General features: G+C 45.3%; 1 protein-coding gene across 3 annotated transcripts in view; it reads left to right on the top strand.

Moving 5' to 3' along the window:
* Nucleotides 1–20,973, top strand: part of CLEC16A (C-type lectin domain family 16, member A) — a 213,042-nt gene that overhangs the window by 25,924 nt on the left and 166,145 nt on the right. For 2 of the 3 annotated variants that reach the window (XM_008593744.1, XM_008593737.1), the window contains 3 exons: nucleotides 2,940–3,114; nucleotides 5,524–5,577; nucleotides 8,961–9,074. In XM_008593744.1, coding sequence (XP_008591966.1) covers nucleotides 2,940–3,114; nucleotides 5,524–5,577; nucleotides 8,961–9,074 — 343 coding nt within the window. Of the gene's footprint in view, nucleotides 1–2,939; nucleotides 3,115–5,523; nucleotides 5,578–8,960; nucleotides 9,075–20,973 lie in introns of those variants that run through there. The other variant, XM_008593732.1, reaches the window with a different exon arrangement.

The following is a 20,973-nucleotide window of genomic DNA, read 5'->3' as shown; positions in this document are numbered from 1 at the left end:
GATGGTGATTCTGTCCTCAGAGTGGTAAGTAGACATTTCAGAGCAGGATTCCTTTACCTTGGCACTATTGGCCTTTTGAACTGGATACTTCTTTGTTGTGGGGAAATGTCCTGTGCATTGTAAGATGTTTAGCAGCCTCCCTGGTGCCTACCCAGTAGATGCCAAGGACTCCTTTTCCAGTCGTGACAACCAAAAATGTCTCCAGACATTGCCAAATGTCCCCTTTAAGTCAAAATCACCCTCAGTTGAGAACCACTGCCCCAGATTGACAGCTTTGCCCAGGCCTGATGAGAGGTACACTTAGATGGAATCAGGATGCTAAAGGGACTCAGGAAAGAGGTCTCCAATGGGAGGGGAGCTAGCTAGCTAGAATGTTAGATCTGATATTGAGAAAGAAGCTAGGATAGGTAGATGGCAAATCTGACTGAGCATTTGGGAAACTAAGAACCCTTATAGTTATGAACAGTCATGGATATGAGACACAATGAGGCACTTAACTCCAGAAAGAACAAAGTTCTCCAAGGAAGGAAATGGAATCATACTCCTCTATTTGTCTAGGCAGTGAACAGTTATGATAACGTCTGTAGAGGATTCATAAAGCAAATGTACCTCACAGGGCCTGGTTTTCCAAAGCCTTGCAGTTTCAAATATTGACCTTGCAAAGGACAGGAAATTTTCCTCAGGCTATAAAGTCTCTGTTGTAAGATACAGATTTGTGGCACAGCAAGGTTGCAGGCTCAAAGACAGACAAGTTACTGATTGATATGTAAAGATACTGAGAAATTGCTGTAAGAAGGGAATGTTTGCTAAGATCAAGCTTTCGTTGATAGGACCACTTAATTGCCTTACTGGAATGTTATTTGACTTGTTTCACTGAAAGATACCAGCCTATATTGTTAAACTATAACCCCACCTATGTTCTCTTGCTATAACTTCCTGGGCTGAAGAATAAATGCAGGAAGAAAACCCCAATTCAGTATTAATTTCCCAAATGGAAGGATGCCTCACTCTTGAGGGTCCTGGGATATTAACCCCTTTCTGGGGCTTCTCACTGCTCAAAAGAGATGGGCTTTGAGTAATCTTTGGTGGCTCCATCACTCAGGGGAAAAGGGGTGACAAATCCGTGGGAGACAAAGCAACAAACGTCAACATGCCAGTTACTGATAACTACTATTGGGGAAGGGGTGGAGGGAACACTAGGAGTTCTGTCATAACAGAAGGACACTAGATAATATCTAGGATGGCTCAGTCACAAAATAGAAGTCCACCATCTGCAGAAACCACTGAAAGAGTTACAAACTGCCTCCTCTGGGGCAGGGGTAGGAGGGGTGGGAGGGCTGGGCCAGGAGGTGCTATTTTCATTATCAGCTTATCAACGCAATTTGAATTTTAAACCCATCTGTGTGCATTTCTTTGATAGGGTATTTTTAAATCTAGTATTAAAAAGTGAAGTACATTAAATATCCTAATAAAAAAATTTCTTCTCATAATATGTTATTAAGTGAGGAAGTGTCAAATGTGTGTAAATGTTCTAGGTCTCAGTGTGTTGGATTCATAGGTGTTCATTATACTATTAGGCTTGTGAAATATTTATAGCAAATACATATATTATAAATATTTGCTATAAGTACTAAATATTTGTTATAAATATCTTATGAAAGTATAATAAGGAATAATTATCTAAAATTATGTAAAAGAAGCAAAGTTGATTCTGTTTTTACTTGTTTTTTTAAAGCACATATGGTTAGAGGGATAGATATGTAACACTTGTATTTTAGATGTGACTTAGGGAGGGATAAAAATGTGGAAAAACAGACAGTAGGGTCATAAGTCACAAAATGTTAATAGTGGATATCTGTTAGTGGTGGGATTTCAGGAGGCTTTGATTTCACTTTTATTTCCTTCTCCAGTTGTCTGTTTTCTAAAATAACTATTATTTTAATAATAATAATACAAACAAAATGTCTCACTCTAGCTAGATTGCTCTTTGTAACAGATGCCACTTTGGCACTGGTGAAAGTGTACCCACCAGCTGTTTCCATTCTGTCCTTCTGGAGTGTGAAGCTCACTCCCCCCAGGAGACCCAACCAGTGTGCCTATTGCTAACTGCAAGGAGACAGAGGCTTCTGGGGCAGGGGCCTGGGGGAAGGGACATTTCATCCTTGTTCCGTGTCTCACATGTGGTCAGGGCCAGTGGGTCGGTCACGGCTGCTGTGGCCTGCTTTTCTCTTTAGAACTCTGGGCCATTTTAATTAGTGAGGATTTATTGCTCCATTAATACTGCTTATCTTGGGAGCTGAGGGAATCTTGCTACAGGGGCCAGTGGCTACTCTTGTGTAATGGCTTACTATAAGAGTTGAGCTGTAGTAAATCTATGGATGTGGTATTTTGTGAATGATCTTTTTTTTTTTTTTTTTAAAAAGATGACCGGTAAGGGGATCTTAACCCCTGACTCGGTGTTGTCAGCACCACGCTCAGCCAGTGAGCGAACCGGCCATCCCTATATGGGATCCGAACCCGGGGCCTTGGTGTTATCAGCACCGCACTCTCCCGAGTGAGCCACGGGCCGGCCCAGGTGAATGATCTTTTAAATAAAAGAAAACTTTACATAATTTTTTTAAAAAGGAAAAAGTGCTTAGCTGTTTTTTGCTCTGTTTACTCCATTTGTTTTGGGCTATGGTTGTGGGGTGACTTGTACTGAGGCCCCCAGAGGGTGAAGGACCCCAGGAGTTCCCTGAAATTGATTGCAGTGGACCTATCTATTTTCCCTTTGTTTATCTCATCAGCAGGGGCCAGGGCAAGTGGCTCTTGAGACTAGCTCAAATATTAGTTTGTATGAATGAATGTGCCCCCAGTAAACTAAGTCTCAGGCCATTGGTTATATGTTTCTAGGCTCCCAGTTTCAGTCTTCAGGCTGAGGTAGTTTTTTCTCTTGGCAGGCACCGGAATCGGGGGAAACTGAGTGACCTGGTAGCTGAGCACCTGGACCACCTGCACTATCTCAATGACATCCTGATCATCAACTGTGAGTTTCTCAACGATGTGCTCACAGACCACCTGCTCAACAGGCTCTTCCTGCCCCTCTACGTGTACTCACTAGAGAACCAGGACAAGGTGGGTCTGGGGGGCCTGGCCCCATTACTCCTGCTGGCTTGTGGCTGTCTTCAAAAGGGGAGAGAACAGTAGCCTTGAATGGGGCTGAACTCTGCAAAGGACTGGGGCTTTGAGCCTGAGGGAGATTCCTTCCTTTCAAAGCACATTGGTTTCCTTTCCTATCCTCATATTTCCTGAGAGAGAGAGACTCGTGTGTGTGTGTGTGTGTGTGTGTGTGTGTGTGTGTGTGTGTGTGTGTGTGTGTGAGGAATGAAATTCTGTCATTTGCAACAACATGGATGAGCCTGGAGAAAATTATGTTAGGTGAAATAAGCCAGACACAAAAAGAGAAATACAACATGTCCTCCCTCATCATAACTTAGTATCATAACTGGGTGCTACGAAAAGAGGAAAGAAAGATACATAGAAATAAAAAGGAGAAAGAAAAAGAAAGAAAGAGAGAGGGAGGGAGGGAGAGAGAGAGAGAGAGAGAGAGAGAGAGAGAGAGAGAGAGAGAGGAGAGAGGAAGGAAGGAAGGAAGGAAGGAAGGAAGGAAGGAAGGAAGGAAGGAAGGAAGGAAGGAAGGAAGGAAGGAAGGAAGGAAGCAAAGAAACAAAGAAACAAATAAAGAAGACCGTAACAAGAACATTGAACTCTCAGGAGAAAACAAACCGTAAGGATACTAGAGATGAGGTAAGGCAGGAGGGAGACTGGGGAGTGATAAGTCAGGTAAAGGGCATAAGGAAAAATTATGGTTTGTAATAATGAATATGTTAATAATAAAAAATAAATAAAAATACCCCCCTCCCCATATACACATACTAAAAAATTATCTATGTGGCAGTTTCTGTAATATAGTAGGGAATAAGACTTATGTTATATTTACCTTCCTGGAGCACAGAGTCTAAAAGTTATTAAAGGAGAAAAAACAAAAGATAGTATCTTGGGCTGATCAAAAAATAATACACTCGTCTGGAAACTGCTATAAAAATATATTTTTATTTTTGTTTTCTCCATGTTACCCACAGATCTCAAGAGTTCTGGACCATTCTCACTCTTCTGTGGTGAAGAGCAGATGTGGCAGCCATAGACCACTTTGAGGTCAGTATTACAGAGCCCAGGGACAGGGTACATTCATATGAAGGGAAGTGACTAGTTACTGGGTGGCTCCTTATGTAATGGCTGACATCGGAAGGAAACGGGAAGCCTCTACGAATTTAGGTTTTTGGTTTCTGTGCATTCTTCCCTGAGGTGTTCTCATCTCCAGTCACTTTTTCTAATAGTTGCCAGAACTAATTGATTTGAAGAAGATCCAGACAGCAACCAAACTTGCAGAGAATGACCAGGAAGGGATGGAGCGCCCTCGGAGAAGGATCCCAGGGCAGTGCTTGTCCACAGCGAGCAAGCCTCAGAGCCCTCTGTGGGGATGGTGGGTGGGGACATACAGCTCCTCCACACCTTCTCCCCCTCTCTCATCTGGTTCAGTGGGTCTGGGCTGGGCCCAGGAATCCGCATATTTAACCTGCCCCCCAGGTGACTGTGAGTGAGAAATGCTGCCTCAGGGAGGCTATATGCGGTCTCTCCAGAGTTAAAGGGGTTGAGAGAAAGAGAGAAGAGGTCTCAGCAGGAGCAGGATAGAGGCAGCTGGTCACCCTGCAGGGCTTTGGCCTCTGCAGATGTGTTCCAGGGGATGTAGATTTCTTTCTGGAGATGGAACATGGGGATTCTTTCTATAAATAAAAGAAAACTGCAACCCTAATTAGATCTACCAGAGGCAGCTCTGGAGAGCATAGACAAAGCATGGGAATTGGAGTGTTTAGACCTGGGTTCAGATTCTGCCTCCTCCCTTCCATAACTCTGCGACCTTGGACAAGGCTGTCCAGCTCACTGAGCCCCTTTCTTTGGATGCAATATGAGGGTCCTAAAGAACCCTCCCTCATGAGGTTGACGTGAGATGGAGCATCTTGAAGCTCAGTACAAACAAGGGGTTTTTTGAGGCCAGAGTGCCCCTCCCCCATGCTTTGAAAATTCCTTTCCAAGAACACGCCTTTTGGGGCCCTCTCCTGCTGAGGCTTTTGGTGCCCCACCTGGAGGGAATGAACATTCTGGGTAATTTAAGGAGCAAGTTCTGCTCTTGGGTCAACCTCTAATCCATGACTCGTGTTGAAAGATTTCTCAGGTGGAGAAGTGGTGGCCTTGCAGCAGTACTGAGTGGGATTAGGCTGCAAATGTATTTTGCAGAGTGGATTTTTGACCAGCATCAGGAAAGGGCAGCCTTAGGATTGTGGAGGAAGTCAGGGGGACAGGGCGTCTCTCGTTCACACAGGTGGCTTTTGGCTTTGTGTATTTCATGTTGTTCACTTGTTTGACCTGGGATCTCTCTCTCTCTCTCTCTCTCTCTCTCTCTCTCTCCCCCCCAACCTCCCCTAGGGAGGAGAACAACCGAAAATCAGCCTGCCGGTGTCTCTCTATCTTCTGTCGCAGGTAAGTTTGATCATTCACCCATGACCCCACCACAGTTGGGGTCCCTTGGAGTGCTGCTGCCTTTCAGGAAATCTGTAGGTCACACTGCGACATTTTCTCTCTCTATGACTCCTATCTTCAAATAAAATAACAATAAAAAGAAAGGGGCATTCTATTTTCCAGACCCTGAGTAGAGGTGGTTTGCATCTTCTTCATGGTTGGCGATGAAAATTGAAAGAGAAATGAAAAATAAATCAAACCTGGCACTTGTTTACAGGTAGTTGATTTTTACCATGAGGACTGAGGTTTCGAGAACAACTGAGGAGTGCTCTAAATACCCTGGAAATGGCGGCTGAATGGCTCTTATTCACAGTATTTTGAAACAAGCCCCACACTGCAGGACCCATGGTGTGCATACACACAGCAACCTTGGGATAGCAAACTTCCTGTAATGAGGCTATTTTAAAAGGCTTTTGTCATGGTTCTAGTTCCCAGATTACCTTCTGGAAGGTGTCTTGTAGCAGCTGCAGCTCCCAGGTTTTGTGTCTTGAGCCAATTTGTCTGCCTCGCCTCCTTAAACAAGTGTGTTTCTTTCTCGTAATTATGTAATATTTACAAGAAGGGAAAAACTCCATGGTGACTCAGTTACATAACTTCAAAAATATTTTTATTACAAGCAGTCCAGACCATCTCATTAGACTGTCAAGTACTCAGACATTTGACCAGAGCTCTGTTCCCACTTCTGCAATGGCCCAGGTATTTATTCACTTTGATGAGAGACTATCCTTCTAATTTGATCCCCCACTATTTCCAGTTTGGGGGAAGGCTGTCTCCAGTTGGCCTGAGAAGAGAGATTCAGGCACCGCCTCCTCCCAGCGGATAGGCCCATCAGGATCCGGATGTGGCCTGGCCACTGCTCATGTCCCTGAGTCTTGTTCTGGGTGCTGTGTTTGCTCAGAGCTCTGCACGGTGCCGACTCTGTCTGAATGCCCCTCTGTGTGATAGAGCTCAGTACAAACCCAGCCTCTCCTGGAAGTTTTTTCTGCCGCCTCATTACCGATCTGCCAGCATCTCCTCCTTGGGATTCTGGGAGTCTGGCAGGACCCCCACAGGCCAGTTGCTCAGCTACAGGAGGCCCCTGGAAAGTGTCCTTAGGACCCTTCAGCTGTTGGAGCATTGCATGGGCAGGGTCTTCTGTGGGGAGCATGGCTGCCAAACCCCCACAGCTGGTACTTTAGTGAAGAGAAGTTATATGTATACTCTAAGAACCCCTTTCTCCTGTTTTCTTAGTGAAGGACAAGTAGTTCAGACATCTGATTACTTGTTTTAATACCTTGCAGAAAGCATAGTTTGTAATTCAGGGTTCCTCAAACTTAAGTAACAGCCCCCTTTTAAAGATAAAAATCTCAAGCCCTTTTTCCCCCTGCATTTTCACCTACATGTGTGAAAACCTAAAGTCCTGTGTCCTTAAAGCCCCTATCTCACTATAAAATCAATATATACTTACAAGTTATTTTATAAGCACAGCCACAAAACCACAAAAATTCACATTGATGACAATTTAGTATGAACAGGTGATGCTGTCCTCCAGAAACTAAACTGGCCTGTGCATAATTCCATGTATGCTGCGGTGACTTGCTCTCCTCCTTTGCCCAGTTCAGAGCCAGGAAAATGAGCACTGTGAATCAGTTGGCCTTTGGGGGGCCTTAGAAGGTGCTCACAGCATGTTCATAGACTGAATAAAAGAATGAATAAATCATCAACTAAGGTCACATTCATATCAGGTGAGCAGGTGCCTAGTAGATATTTGTGGAGTGAGTGAACTCAGTGATTGGGGTTTAGTTTTCCGGTCGAGTGAAGTGTGGCAGTAATTTGGCCATGATGAAAGTGAGAAAAACCATCACCATCATCATTGCCTAAATTTGAGTCCCTGCCACAGCCCTGGAAATTCATTAACTTATTTGCTTACACTATATAGTCTCTATGATAAGAAAGATCTCCCCAGTATTTTAAAAACAAATGTGCTTTTTTTTTTTTTTTTTTAAGGTAGGTGCCATATTTGGCTATGCTGGTCTGTACCTTTTATTTAATTTAAATTGTATTTATTTGTTTGAATAATATATTCCCTCTAATCAAACATGGTATGTGGGGAAAAGAAGTCACCCTGATACCCCTTGTCCCCTAGTCACCCAGTCCCATTCCCCAGAGGCAGCCAGTGTTAGTTTCTGCCTTTACTTTTTTTTATATACAATATATATATATTTTTTCCTTAACAAAAACCATTTTTAAAGTTAAAAAGTTCAGTTTCCTTTCTAATTTTGTTCAGGCTCCTGATTTCTGTCCACAGAGACAACTAGTTATAGGGTTCTCATATGTCCTTTTAGAGACATTCTCTGCTAGGGGTTCTTAACTGGGGACATCTGGCAATGCCTGGAGATGTTTTTGGTTGTCATGACTTAGGCAAGAGGTGCTACTGGCATTTAGTGGGTAGAGGTCAAGGATGCTGCTAAATGTCCTACAGTGTCAGGACAGGCCACAGTTTCATTAGTGACAAGACTGAGAAACACTGTTGTGTGTATATATAAATAAGCAAATACAAACATGCTCACACATTCTTTTTATATGCATATAGAAGGTACAACCAACACTGTGCTACACCCTGTTGCCTTTACATTTTAAAACAAAATAGCAGGTGTGTCTAGGGCAGCTTTGCAAGGCAGTTTTGAATACCCTGACTCCTAAAGCCGTTCCTTTGAACCCTGGGCAACAGGGTGGGGTAACAGGGCCAGCTGAGACAGCCCAGAGCTTTCTGATTTTGCATGCTGGCATGACTGGGTCTGTGTCTGGCTTGTGTGGCTTTTCTTTCCCATAGTTTCCACACCTAACGACGCTGCCATGCGATCTCAGTATGCTAAAACCCACCGCAGGGGTCAGAGCTCATTCTAGCAATAGAATCTCTATGGAGCTGATCCTTTGCCCAAGTCCTTGATTGGAACAAAATTTGCTGGCCCCTTCTTCCATATAACTGAAGTTTTGGGACAGTGCCTTCTCGTCTCATCATAATCAAATTTGACACTAAAATGCCAGTGGAAAGGAAGGAGTGTGCTGCGTTGGCTGTTCCTTTCCCACATTGCTCCACTTCAGCCAGATTTGGCTGTAGCCAGCCACGAGGGACGGTCTCACCTTAATGCACTTCCTTCCGAGGAAGACCAGCCAGCCAAATAGACAACAGTCTGAAGGATAGGCCAGCCTTAGAGGAAGACTTTTACTAATTTCACCTAAATGTGACCCATTCTTTGGATTTTGCCTCACAGGGATTACTGCTTAATACAGGATTTATGTAGCCCAGCCTGGTTGAAGGGCTGCACACTTTAATGCAAATCCTCTTTCTTCTTTTTCACCAGGTCTTCCTAATTATACATCATGCACCGCTGGTGAACTCATTAGCTGAAGTCATTCTGAATGGTGATCTGTCTGAGATGTACGCTAAGACTGAACAGGATGTTCAGAGAAGTTGTGTAAGTCATTAGCTTTAGGACAATTTTTCAACTTTGATAAGAAGCCTTTGCTCATTTTGTTAGTCTGTGTGTTTCTCTAATATCAGAAACCAACATTCTGCTTATACAGCAATGATGATACATAAGCTGGTCTGGGATTCAAGGAACCAAATCAGAGTCTTGAAATGTATACCCAGGAAAATTGTATTTGATAGTGAATTTGAGTAATCATATGTTATTAAACATGGAAGTGAACTACTCTGGGCCTCAGATTGTGTATCTGCAAGACACTGTTATTAGGACAGAATGAGAGAATGCCTTGTCTAGAGCACAGATATCTGCAGAGGTTAGGCAGTGAACATCTATGAATGATGCAGGCTTCTGGGTGAGAGCAGTAGGGAGTGGTGGGGACTATGGCAAATAGGAGAACATATGCCTTGTTTATGAGCAGTTGCTGTTCCACCCCAGCCTGCAGTTGTTCTGTAGGAATGTGAATGTAGTATTGCCAGGTTTTCTCATGTTTCCAGAGAAGCTGAAAATCTGCATTTTTATGTAAAATCTCTCAAGTTTTAAGTTATCACCAAATTATGTACTAAAGAAAGTATGTTCATGGTCCGCGGGAACCTTAGAGTTGTACTTCAAACACTACTAAAGGAAAATACCTGATGGCCAGTATTGTGACTTCTCCTGAGGCTTTCCCCATTTGTCCCCTGTATATCTGTGTTGTCCTCCTACTGTCCTGCTTGTGTGTCCTGAGCTCCTTAGTACTAATCCAACATGCTTTTCCCCCAGTACACCCTGTGTTTCTGCCTCTGTGCTTGTGTTCTTGCCACACGCACAGCCTGTAAGGCCCTTACTTCTGGTTCGCTCTTGTCAAAGGTCCTACCTACTCTGAGTTGCTTATGGCAGGCATCTTGTCTGTCATCATATGGGCTGTAGCATGGACTTGGCATACGTGTCAGGGATGAGCACAGAGTGTTTTATACAAAGATAGTTTCCTGAGGATTCTGTTTCTGCGGTCAGGTGCTCAGGCAATAGGCACAAAGGTAAAAGGGTTGGGCTTGCCCTGGGGCAGTAGACTGTTGCCATACCTGGATGAGTGAGTGGATTCTGATACTGCAGATAAAAGGCCACCACTGTATAGAATACAATTATAAGAGGCCCCTGGCCTTCCAGTTTTTTTGGTGTACAGTAGTCCAGCCAGGCCATTTTGCTATTCAGGGGAGTGTTTGAGCCTCTGAAAAGGTTCCCAGAAATTTTCTGTCCTTGGTGGTGGTAGAGTTCATTCAGCTGAATTGAATGGGGCCTTTTCATGGCCCTCATCTGGCTTATGCCTTTCTTGATTCATTCAATGTGTGTTTATTAAGCCCTTTTTTGGGGGCCAGACATCATGCTGGTTCTGGGGATATACAAAACCATAAATAGTCTCTGTCACTTGGAGCTTTACAGACCAGTAGAGAGATGGACGTAGATCAAATATGCAAATAAGAGTATTATCTCAGGTCTTATAAGTGCTCTAATGGGAAGAAGTGTTTGGTAAGAGGATTTCATCTGGAGGCGACAGGGTGCTGTGTTGAATAGGAAAGACTCCACTCGTGGTCCATCTCATGACAACAGATGGTCTGGAAAATATGTAGCTGATTGTGTTTATGGAGCCAGAGATATTTCTCTGCAACTTTCTTCACCTAGCTTTTTGCTAAAAATGCTAGTAAGGAAATGCTGAGTCAGAAGAATCAGTAGGGCCTCCAGGCAGAGCTGCCAAGCACCCCACCAGCTGGGGAACCATGGTCACGTCATTTCACCTGTGTAGAAAACAGAGAAAGCAAGCCCTGCTCTGGAGGGCTGTCGGTGACGATGTGGAGAAAATATATTTAAAGTACCCATCAAGTGCCTGACAAGTTGCATGCTGGCCCTCAGATATGCTTGGTTTGGTCTTCACAGTGTTTAAAAGAAAATTTTATGAATTGCTAACATTAAAATTTAGGAAGTTTCACATCAAAGTCTGGATTCTGGAATCTCTTGAACAGTCAGAAGATCTGGTCCCCATATGCACATGTTTCTGCAGGAAGCTCCGCAGACCCTGCTCCCCTTTGATGAGGCATGTGTTCACCATTAAATTTGCCTAGTCTCCACCCAGCTCGCTGCTGACACCATATTTACATTATAACAATTTGGGATGTATTGAGTGCTATATTGGACTTTCTTTTGTTAGCTGCTAAGGTTTCATCACAGAATGTCTTCCTATAAGATACTCATTACAGTGCTGAAGTTAGACTTACTGTTCAAAAAAATAAACCCAGTGATTGTTGGGGCTCTTGGGTTTGCAGGGGATTTTTTAAAATTGTGGTAAGAATACTGAGCATGACATCTATCCTCTTAACAAAATTTTAAGTGTATAATACATTCTTGTTGACAATAGACACAATGTTGTCGGGCAGGTCTCTAGAACTCTTTTATCTTGCATTACTGAAATTTCAGAAGTCCATGTGTTATTCATTGTGCTATGGAGCAACCTGCATAACCAAAACTTTATACCTACTGAACAACACCACCCCATTTCCCCCAGCCCTCAGCCCCTGGCAAGCACTGTTCTACTCTCTGCTTCTATGAGTTTGACAATTTTAGATACCCCATATAAGGGGAATCATGCAGTATTTGTCTTTTTGTCACTGGCTTATTTCACTTAGCATAATGTCCTCAAGGTTCATCCCTGTTGTCCCATATGGCAGAATTTCCTTCTTTTTTAAGGATGAATAGTATTCCATTGTGTGCATTTACCACATTTTCTTTATCCATTCATCCATCAATATGCAGTTCTGTACACTGAAATTTTTTACTGAGATAATTGCAGATTTGCATGCCATTGTAAGAAATAATACAGAAAGATCTTCCCTAGTTTCCCCCAACGTTAACATCTTGCAAAACTGTAGTACAATAGCACAAGCAGGATATTGACATTAATATGTGGGGGTTTGCAGTTGGTGCAAAAGTGAATTGCAGGTTACTAGTGACATCTCAGCTTAGGATACCCATTTTAGTTGGACTCTCTAATTAGAGGGAGCATTTAGGAGACCTGTTCTTTCTCCCAGTGGCCTCTTCTTGGGATGAAGGTCCCACCTCCATTGTGAGAAACACACAAACTGCCTTTGGGATACAAGTGGTAGGCACCTGAACTGAAAACTAGACGCTCTCTAGTGTGGAAGGAGTTCCTAACCCCAGTGAAAGTGCTGGCTTTCTACTTCTGGTTGTTACCTCTCCCCTGTGTGAAATCGAACCTTGTATTCTGATGACTACAGTTGAAATTCGGGAAGAGTGAGAGGTGAGTCTCATCTGACTCGTTTGACAGTAGTCCTGGTACGATTTACCTTCCTTCCCTATGAGCGTGATCAGTCTCCTATTGTTTCCTGCCTAACTCGGATGTGGTTTGCTCATACTTGTTTTAAGTTTCTTGGTCTTTTTTAACCTACTTTCTCCTTCCCGTAATTTGTAGATAAGTTACTGGTATTGCTTCATTTTTACCAGCAGACCTTTCACAAAACCAAACCAAAATTAAAGAGAGAAGCAGAGAGGAGAGCACAGTTATTTGAAAGGACTGTAATTTAGGGCTAAATTAAAAACACATCAGCATGGTTAGATAAATGTCTAATTGAAATTCATCCGTGCATTAAAATCATATGGTTCCACCTAAGAGAGAATTCTTGCTATAATTCCAAAGCAGAACAGATAGTGTTTCTTGTCTGGGGAAATAGAGTAAGAGAACACTGATTCTGAAACTGCTAACATCTCATTATTTTTGCAGAATGAACATATAAGATTAGAATTTGGGATATGCATCATTACCTGTAGGTACTTATTTTTTTTATCTGGGTTTCTGTGGAATAGTTTCCTTGGTGTTTGCATTCCTCATCCATTCCTTCAGCAGATGTCTGAGTACTTGTGCTGAGAGATTAGAGACATGGTGATGCATGGGAAAGACTCAACCCCTGTCTCCACTGAGGACAAGGGACCATGTCTCGAGACGCCTGCATGGCCTGTGCCATCATGGGGCTGGCCAGAGATGCTCAGGAGGCTCTTGGTGTAGGAATGAACGATGAGATGGGTTAAGAGGTGGCAGAGTCACAGGGCTCTCATGACATTCTCGTAATGAGCAGAAATTGCTTCTGATCCTGCCCCTCACATGCCACCTTCTCTTTGCTTCAGAGCCAGGGTTTGAGGAGGAAGTGTTGGGGTGGGTTGCTTTGGTGATGTTCCACATGCCATGTTAAGAGGCAGCCTGGAGGAGTGGACTTTGGAGCCACACTCTCCAGGCTCCTCAAACCTGAGCTCCTCGTTGGCCCAGGTGTCCCAGGACGAGCTTTCCACCTCTCTGAGCCTTGGTGTCCTCACCCCTACAGTGAGAATAACAAACATGAGTTGTGGTAAGGAATGAATGCTGTGTAGATTGCTTATTCCAGAGCCTAGCATACATTGTGCATGTAAAGGTTAAATGGTATCATTATAGATCTTAGTTTCTGAGGCGGCACAGTGAGTATGCACCCTCCACTTAAGACCTCCCTTCCCAGGCTGGTGAGTTGTCTCTGGACCAATGGACCTGGAGGCATGTGCAATGCACCCCTCAGGAGGTGCCTTCTGAGCAGACACTGAGGCGTGGAGGGAAGAAGTGTCAGAGGCGACAATGTTGACGAAGGCAGAACTGATAGTAAACATTGCCATCTAGTGACAGTGTGCTAAGCTCCTATTTGCATTCTGTGTCTTCTGACCCAGCTGGCCCAAGGTTTAATCTCTGGAAAATGCAAATATGTAACTACTAATGTGTGTTCACACACATCACATGGTTGGTTGGCTGTGAATTCAGGATGGGGTCTAAGGATTCCGGGACAGAATAGGCTTGCTTGTCCCAAAATAAGGATATCAACTCTCTCTCTATAAGCGCCACTTCTAGTTGGAATGGTGTCCCACTGATTCTCTGGGAATCCGAAAGAGTGAGTGCACACCTAAAATGTTAGCCACTGGTTCTCTGCGTGACACTTGTCATTTCTAGCAGCTGGGCCTTCCATTTAGCGGGATGTTCCACCAGGATGTGGTGTGTGGAACAAACGGCCAGGAAAGTAGCAGCCTTGCTTCTCTGGGCTGTGTGCCCGCAGATTCAGAGCATTAATAATTGCCTAGGTCCCCTCGTCACTGATGCTGTCTTTCCAACCCTGGCTTGCACCTGAGGGCAGCTGGGTCCCCCACACACTGCGTGCATCAGGCAGAATAGCACCCCTACCACCAGGATTAAAGCTTCTCATCTTTTAGTGACCCTGAGCTTACTGATGACCCCAGCTAGTCAGCACTGGTTCTGAAGCATACACATTCTTCTCCCTGAAAGTGGTAATAGACTTCTGGGAGAGGGTTGGTTGTGATACCAAAGGGGAAAAGTAGACTTCTATAATTCAAGGGCCCTAATCGATCCAGTTGCAAACCTTCCCACAAGAGAGCTAGAACTCAGTGTGTATTCTCCCTTTCTGTGTGGCCATTGTGGTCTGTTCTCTAATCTCTCAGTGGAATTGCAGCTCCAAGGCACCGTTGTCACCTGCAGAAGTATTAAGTGTGGTAGTTCTGGTTCACGCATAAGAAGATTTGACAGAATCAGAGAAAATCCAGGGTGTGACATGTTCTGTCTATCAAGGAGGGCTTCATTTTCTTAGAAATGGTTGCCTCTCTCTACACCCAGGGCAGAAAGTAGGCAAGCCCACAGATGGAGGAAGCAGCCTTTCACCAGGCTCCAGGTAACTAGGACTGAAAGCCAGGGGTACTGATCTTGGTCCAGTTGGCCAGAGAAAGGCCAGGGACCTTCAGAATTGTCACGTCCTGCAGGAGCAAATAGGCAAAACCAGAGTAGGCAGAGTGGACAGAGATGAGGAGAGGGGCATACGGTGGTGAAGGCTCCTGACTCAAGCAGGCCCTACCTGGCTTTTCTGTGTCTACCCTGCACAGAACAGGCTGAGGGCAGCCACAAGGCTGGAGCTGGCTCCATGGTGGAAAGTGGGATTGCACTTCGTTGCCGAATGGGGACCTTCCCTAGTCTGCACTGTGCCATTGGTGATTTCTTCCAGATTTCAGCCAAAGTCTGGAAACCAAGGGCAGGGACAGACAAATGAGGCCCCCACCACTTCTCGTGTCTATGCCCTGGGGCTTTGTTAGTTTTCATGACCAGGCTGTCTTCTTTGGGTATTTGCAATTTTTAACCAGACTTTGAGCTACCGGAAGCTGGGTCAGTATTATTTATTCATCTATTCAACAAATAATTATTGGGTAGCTACCATGTACCAGGCACTATTCTAGGCACTGGAGATACAGCAGTGAGTAAAACAAAGACCCCTGACCTCCAGGAGCTTCCAGTTTCATGAGAAGAGATTGAGGAACAATAAAACTGGTGGTAAATGTGATAGCACGTTAGATGTGAGAAGCTCTAGAAAAGCAGTAGCAAAGCAGAGAAAGGAATGGGGCAGTGCAGGGAGGCATAGGTAGGGGTCTAGTTCTCAATAGGGTATGAGCGTAGACTTGAAGGGAGCGAGGGAGCAAACCATGTAGCTATCTGGGGGAAGAGCCTTTTGGCCAGAAAGAACAGCCAGTACAAAGGCCCTGAGGTGGGACGGCCTGGTGTACTGGAGGAGCAGCAAGGAGCAGAGTGGCGAGGGTGTGCAAAGTATGAGATGAGTGCAGGGAGGGGACAAGGGCCCAAGGCATGTGGAGCTTTGGAGGCCACTGGAGGACTCCGGAGTTGACACTGAGGGAGATGGGAACCTCTTCCTCACTGTGCCCCAGTGTTTAGTGTGGTTTCTGTTGTAAACACTGACTGTCCTGACATAATGAGTCTTGGCGAGGTTATCAATACCAACCACATCTCTAGTGAGCCCTGGAAATCCAGTCTTGGTCAGTGCCAAAGTCCTCAAATCAGGAAACTGGGTTTTGCTTGGGGATGCTTCATCTGATGGGAGGCCAGGGGGGCTGAACATGGGTGAGAGGGGGCCACTCTGCTCACTTCCCGGAGACATCTGCCCTTTCCGGGCCCTCCAGCAGCTTTAACAACAGTGGGGGCTGTTGGTCATGGTGTGAGTCACTCGTTTCATGGCTGAGCGTGGAGCACCTCTCATCCAGGAGGTGTTTACCAACAGGGTTTCCCGAGAGAGTTCTGAGGCCCATGGAGCAGCAAGTCCTTGTCGGCTTAAGATTCATTGCCCACTGACCACTTGCTGGGATGCTCATAACTTCATCCCAGAAGATCCTCCTGGCGCAGCCTCCAGTTAAGCACAGGGATGGATTGGACAGCTTCATGGACAAAAAGAAGACAAAGATAACATTAAAGGGCTTTAGTCACTCAAATCATGTTGTTCTGTGTGACACTTTAGTGGTAGATGGGTCATGAGCCCAGGCTGACTGGCTTCTCACCCTGCTCGACTCCCTGCCACGAGTATGTATTGAGGACCCACACATTGCAGGCAGGCACTGTGCTGGCCACAGAGAATACAGAGAGAACAAGACATACATCCCTGTCCTGACGGTCTAGTCAAGGGGACAGTCAACAAGCACGTGCATGTAAACTTGAGACTTTACTTTGGGAAGGAAATAGAAACAGCTCTGAGAGGTGGTGGTGAGGGAAGTCCTCCCTAAGGAGGTGGCATTGTGTTTGAGAACTGGAGGACAGGGCGCTGGCCCTGCTGAGAGCTGGGGCAAGGGGCTAGAGATCGAGGTGTGAGAAATGGAGGGTCAGAGACCTCGCTGGGAACAAGCTGGGGGTGTCTAGGACCAGAAGAGAGGCCAGTAAGCAAGAAACTTACTGGGTCAGTGGGAGAGGGGGACATTTTTCATTTTATACAAGATGAGCATGCTTGTTTGTCACATTTAATGTCTCATTTCATGTCATAATAACCCAGTGAGTGAGGTAGTGTTATCGTCACGTTCTCCCCATGAGGAAGCCAAGGCTATCAGAGGTTAAGTGATCATTCCATTGGGATTACAGGTATCCAGCCCCACATCCCGTACTGTTTCTATTCTGTGCTTTTTTTCTAACTATCTGCAGTAATAGTCATTCCCAGTTTAGTGTGAGATATTGGGCAGTGTAGCGTTCTGGACTGACTGTTTCAGGTAACTGAGACACATCAATATTTCGTAGTTCATTATCTTTTTTTAGAGAACAAGATATAGTAAAACAAGATATAGTAAAAATTTCTTCCTAAAGAAATACCCAATACGTGCTCGGTATGTCATTGTTTAATGAGGTAGTGTGAGGTATTTTATTTTGTATGATCAAAGAGGCCTGTTTGATGCTCATGAGGATCTTGCAATCAAGTCATTCCACAAGCACTTATTGGCTCTTGACTAATGCCAGAGACAGTGCCAGACATAATGCAGGGTTTTGAGGGGGACAGAGAAGGTGACCCAGGGTGGAGAAGGCAGGAGAGACAAAGCTGGCCCCCTACAGACCTAGAGGCACACCAGGGGTTGCTTTCCAGGAAGAAATCGCAGCACCATCTTGATGTTCCTTGCTGCTGGTCCCAGAGTCAGAGTGCTGAGCCTGGGACCACGCAAGTCCCATAAGCTGAATCTGTTCTGATTCCAAATAAATAGGCATTTCCTTGGTTTATGCCTCTGCAGCTGCAATACTGCCTGATAATTGGCCCATTCATGGAGAAGAGTGCCATGTTCCTCTTGTTAATGGAAGTGGCCTGTTACCTCTTCATGTTTCCCCACTCAAAAGGTTTTATTTTCCCCATTATATTTGGCAGCGTTATCAAACCGCCTCACTGATGTGGCCGCAATTGTGCATTCCGGATGTGTGTTTGGGCTTTGGTTCAGCAGCTCCACATTACTCACGCTCTGGCGTCTAATGTGCTCATGCATCACCCCAGCGTCTAGTCCGGCTGATGTCTGCTTGCTGATCACCTTGCTCTGGCATGAAGATAGGCTCCCTCTGCCACAGTTATCGGCCCAGCTTCCCTTTGCAGCCAATTGCAAAGCCACATTCTGCAAGCCACTGTTCATGGTTGGTGTAAATCTGGGCCACTGTGTCCCCTTGTGATGTTCGGTCTCTGTGTATATGAGATAAAAGGATGACCATATTATTGTTAAGTTGGAGGGCCACCTAATGAGAGATATGTAAACTGTCACTGGGCTTTTGTTCCACAGTTACCTGCTTCTCCAATTAGTGTGACATGAGCCTGGTTTAGTCTTTACATCAGTTCCTCGAGAGGCTGGCCCAGGGCTGGGCTGTGCAGCAAGTGCTTGTGGAAGGGAGTGAATGTTTGAGCAGCGTAGTAGAATGGTGATGCAAGTGGGCACTGGAGCTAGACTTCCTGGATTCAAATCATTGCTCTGCCTCCCTCCCAGTGGGTGACCTTGGGCAAGTTCCTCGTCCTGGGTATCTCCTTTCTCTATTCAGTTATTTGGAAGATGAAGTAAGACAATGTATATAAGGTGCCCAGAGCAGTGCTGGGCACATTTCAAGTGCTCACTGAGTATTCATGATGGTTATTATTACCTGGAAAGAGTAACAAGAAAGTATGCTTTTGGCAACCCTATGAAGGACATGGTAATATGAGCCCCTTGATGCATGTGGAAACTGAGGCCCACAGAGGAGAAGGTGGTGAGCAGTGGAGGCAGGACTCAAGCTGGGGGGTGGGGAAGGGCCCCTAAGCCTGTGAGCCCACCCTTGCTTTGTGCTCTATACCTTGCTAGTCCCAGCCTTGGAGACTGGAGTTGGGAGGGTCAGCAGGGGCCCAGGAGCACCTTAGGGAGGCTGAGTCTAGCCCACTAGCAAACCAGAAGGCCAGTGAACAGCAAGTTGCTAGGAGCTGGGGAGTCAAGCTAAAAACAAGGAATGTGATTGTTTCTTAAAGGTCAGCCCCTCCCCTGCCATCTCTTTCATCCTAGTGATTTATTTGCCGTGAGGTTGAAGGTCAATAAATATTTCTTGAGTGCTCCTTTGTGCCAGGTATTAAGCCAGGCATTGTGCATACAGGATCTTGTTTTAGCCCCATGGTGGCCTGTGATGGAGCTACTTTGTCTCTGTTTTACAGATGAGGAAACTGAGGCTCATTTGGTCAGGGTCACTTGGCTAGTAAGTAGGTCTGAGATCTGGGCCCAGGTCTGCCCTTACATTGGGCATGGTTTTGTTAGTCAACACAGCCTGTCTCCTTTCTTAGGGGAAACCCTTTTTCCTACTTCTCAAATCCCTTAGCAGAGCTGTTTGAACAAAAGGATTCCAGTTGCTTCCTCAGAAGGCTAGTGGGCCAGGCCAGGGAGAGCCTAGAAGGCTCTGATTGTCATGAGAGCTCCTACAGATCCAGACAGAATCCGGGGCCACACACCCTGTCTTTCCATTCCCTGCCCTACTCTGGCCACTAGTCTCATTCTCTTTTTGTTCTCAGCCAAGATTCTTCCCGGGGCAGCCTGCCTGCTGCCCTCATGGCCCCTTTTCCAGTCACTCTCCGGCCACTGCTTTCTCTCCTCCCCGCTGCAGGCGCTAAGAAACCCACTCAATGGATTGCATCTGTGGGATGCTGAGACAGGGCCCCCCCACATCTCTTCCAAGGCCATGGGCATGATGAACTCCTTTATGAATGGTGAATTTTAGGAGCAGGCTGGCCCCCTACCAGCACCCTGACTTCCTGGGAAGTCCAGATGGCTGTATATCAGCTTCTATTTTGAGCACGTTGTGTTCAAGGCTACCACAGCTGTTACCAAGCACACTGGCTCCAGGTGACCCAGACCTTAACAGAAATAAAGAGTGAATAGCGTCTTCTGGGCACATCTAGCAAGCGGGCTCCTGTGGGCTCTGAGCTGGCCTCCTTGTTATTCTCCCTTCTTCCCAAGGATCCCGGTGAACTCCTGTTGACATTCAAGACTCAGATTAGTCATTTTCTTCTGTATGAAGCCCTCCTAAGCTTCCCTCCACCCCACCACCCCAGCACTGGCACACTCGCCCCTTCTTCCCGCTGCCCCATATTACTCCTGTGGGAACCTCCTTTCTCCGAGCATTTGCATGGGCCACGTGGCAGTACACAGTACTCCCGTGGCTGCACTGTGAGCTCTGTAAGGTTTGGCTATGGCTCCCTGCCTATGCCTAGCACTTGGCACTTAGTCAGTGCTCCATGAGTGAAAGGTCAGGCCTCTGGTGACTCCATTGAATCCTGCTCCCCCAGTTGTTTAATTTGCTCCTAGCTTGTATTTAGGACATTATGACAATCTGACTTTATCGAAAATCCTCTAGGTAAACTTTTTTTTTTAATTGATGGATAACATATACAGTAAAGTGCATAAAAGTATAGGAACCTTAGGTGCACTGGTTGATGATTTTCTACATAAGATTATATTTGTGTATAATTTGGGTCACACTGGGAAATATTTCTAGCATCCCATACAGCACCTCCTCAGTCTGTACCAAATGTGCCCCACTCCCCAACCCAGGTAATCACCATTCTGACTTATAAATGTGACTTTTTATTTTTTATTATTATTATTTTTTAATTTTATTTTGTCGCTATACAATGTGGTTGATTATTGTGGCCCATTACCGAAACCTCCCTCCCTCCTCCCTCTCCTCCCGCCCACCCAACAATGTCCTTTCTGTTTGCTTGTCGTGTCAACTTCAAGGAACTGTAGTTGTTATGTCTTCTTCCCCCCGCCCCCCGGTTTTGTGTGTGTGTGTGTGTGTGAATTTATTTATTTTTAGTTCCCACCAAAATAAGTGAGAACATGTGGTATTTCTCTTCCTGTGCCTGACTTGTTTCACTTAATATAATTCTCTCAAGGTCCATCCATGTTGTTGCAAATGGTAGTATTTCATTCGTTTTTATAGCTGAGTAATATTCCATTGTGTAGATATACCACATTTTCCATATCCACTCATCCGATGATGGACATTTGGGCTGGTTCC

The sequence above is a fragment of the Galeopterus variegatus genome, unplaced genomic scaffold, assembly GCF_000696425.1.
Source record: "Galeopterus variegatus unplaced genomic scaffold, G_variegatus-3.0.2 Scaffold161, whole genome shotgun sequence".
Classification (NCBI taxonomy): domain Eukaryota; kingdom Metazoa; phylum Chordata; class Mammalia; order Dermoptera; family Cynocephalidae; genus Galeopterus; species Galeopterus variegatus.
Note: the sequence above shows the minus strand (reverse complement) of the source record. Positions and strands in the feature narration are given on the sequence as shown.